The sequence below is a fragment of the Phaethon lepturus genome, unplaced genomic scaffold (genome assembly GCF_000687285.1).
Source record: "Phaethon lepturus isolate BGI_N335 unplaced genomic scaffold, ASM68728v1 scaffold24786, whole genome shotgun sequence".
NCBI lineage: Eukaryota > Metazoa > Chordata > Aves > Phaethontiformes > Phaethontidae > Phaethon > Phaethon lepturus.
In genome coordinates, this window is record NW_010545941.1 from 4,085 (window position 1) to 6,238 (window position 2,154).

The 2,154-nt window shown below is 62.7% G+C and overlaps 1 protein-coding gene across 1 annotated transcript in view; it reads left to right on the forward strand.

The window, feature by feature from the left end:
- Positions 1-2,154, forward strand: part of CNNM4 (cyclin and CBS domain divalent metal cation transport mediator 4) — a gene marked incomplete at its 5' end in the record, with an annotated part of 8,593 nt that overhangs the window by 4,076 nt on the left and 2,363 nt on the right. The window contains 4 exons of the mRNA XM_010289141.1: positions 528-671; positions 755-892; positions 1,403-1,572; positions 1,729-1,828. Coding sequence (XP_010287443.1) covers positions 528-671; positions 755-892; positions 1,403-1,572; positions 1,729-1,828 — 552 coding nt within the window. The remainder of the gene's footprint in view (positions 1-527; positions 672-754; positions 893-1,402; positions 1,573-1,728; positions 1,829-2,154) is intronic.

Consider the following 2,154-nt stretch of genomic DNA (forward strand, 5'->3'; position numbering starts at 1 on the left):
CGGGCAGCCGCTGCAGCACCATGTGTCCGGAACGTTTCCTCCGGGATGGGACAGCCCTGGGTCAGCTTTGCAGAGCCGCCGAGGAAATTCGGGGAGGACGGGGCTGCTGGCAGAAACCCAATTCGTGGCTGCGTCGTTTCCCTCGTGTTGTCGTGCCCTCAGCCCACGGGTTCTCACCCAGCCCTGCCGAGACTGTGCCATGCTCCGGTGATGTGGCACAGGCTCCTCCAGGGACACATCACATCTCTTGTGACCCCCTGGCCAAGCCCACACCCCACGGCGGCACGGAGGTGCCTTGAGCCTTGCGGGCGCCGCTGTCATGAGCTTAATTACTGTCATTACACTGGGAATTAGTGCCCAGCCCAGGGGCTCGTTTAGATTTTGACCGGTTTATTGTTTCCTGTCCAGGAGGGTGGCAGGGAGGGAAGAGCTGGTCCTGGTGGCATCTCTGGGTGCTGGGACCCAGCGGTGAGGCTGGGGGTGCCCTGCGCTGGTCTCCCTTCCAATGTCCATGTGTCTGTCCACAGGGAAGTCCCACCTGGCCATTGTGCAGAAGGTGAACAATGAGGGTGAGGGAGACCCCTTCTACGAGGTGCTGGGGCTGGTGACGCTGGAGGATGTCATCGAGGAGATCATCAAGTCGGAGATCCTGGACGAGTCGGATACGTACAGTAGGTTTTGGGCTTGGTCCCTCTCCCCTCCTCCGTCGTGTGCCGGGGTTCCACCTGCCCCCCTGACACCCTGCTCCCCACAGCCGACAACCGCAGCAAGAAGCGGGTGGGCAACCAGAAGAACAAGCGGGACTTCTCGGCCTTCAAGGACCCCGTCAACGAGCTGAAGGTGAAGGTTTCCCCGCAGCTGCTGCTGGCTGCTCACCGCTTCCTCTCCACGGGTGAGTGGTTTTTTGGGGGGAAGCCTCCCACGGCTCAGTCCGGCTGCGGAGCGCCAGCTCCGACGACTCCCCAGCACTGACCCAGTTGGGCTCAGTGTGCTGCCATGGCCCTGGCAGCCCACGGGCTCCGCTCCTGTCCCCGCCGCTGAGGGAGAGTCACTCCAACCATCTCGTTCAGAAATTATGGGGCATTTGCATCTTGTCTCGCCCTCCTCCCCTCTGTCCCCCCCCTCAAAATGAGAAGGGACAAGGCTCAGGGATGCCAGCACTGCCTCTGACGCTCGGCAGGGCCCTGTCCCTCCTGGATGGTCCCGTTCCCTGGCTGGCACGTGTGTCCCCAAAGCTGGTCCTGGGGCTGGACCCCTGGGCTTCTGCCCCCGGGGAGGCGTCAGCGGGGCCCAGCCTCATCCAGGCCCCCCCCGGGGGTCTGGGAGGGACACACCTTCATCTGGAGGGACTAGAGAGAGACAAGGACTGCAGCTCTGAACCCCCTTGCCCTCTTGCTCTCAGAGGTGACGCTTTTCACCCCCAACTTCATCTCGGAGAAGATCCTGCTGCGGCTCCTCAAATATTCCAACGTCATCCAGGAGCTAAAGTTTGACGAGGAGAACAAGAAAGCCCCACGCCACTTCCTCTACTGCAAGAACAAGGCGGCCGACTACTTCATCCTCATCCTGCAGGTACCCGGGCACGGGGTGGCAGCATCAGCCACGCACGTGGGGTCCCTTGGGTGAACCGTCACCCCAGAAAGGCTGTGATGGGAAAAGGAGGGGTCTCATCCAGTCCAGCACCACAGGATGTGGCTTAGAGAGTCTGACACCATCTCTCCCTTGCAGGGCAAGGTGGAGGTGGAGGCCGGCAAGGAATGCATGAAGTTTGAAGCAGGAGCTTTCTCCTATTACGGGGTGATGGCCCTCAGCCCCTCTCCTGTATCCGGTAAGCACCCCCCGATCGCCTGGGTGCCAGCCTGAGCAGAGCCCTCCCACCCTCTTTTAGAACTGCCAGTGGGAATAGGAGATGCTGGAGGCCCCGAGCCCCCGCCGGTGCCCCCCGAGCTGTCCTGGGGGTCTGCGTGGCCAGCACTTCTCCTCAGGGAGACACCTGAGCATATCTGGCAGCAGGCAGAGGGTCCATGCCCCAACCAGAGGCTGAAAACCCGCTGCCCCGATTTCGGGCTTCCCTCCCGTCGCTGCCAGGCTCTGCGAGCGGCCGGATGCCAACCCTCGTGGCACGGCATGGCGTCGGGCGGTCACCAGCGCCCG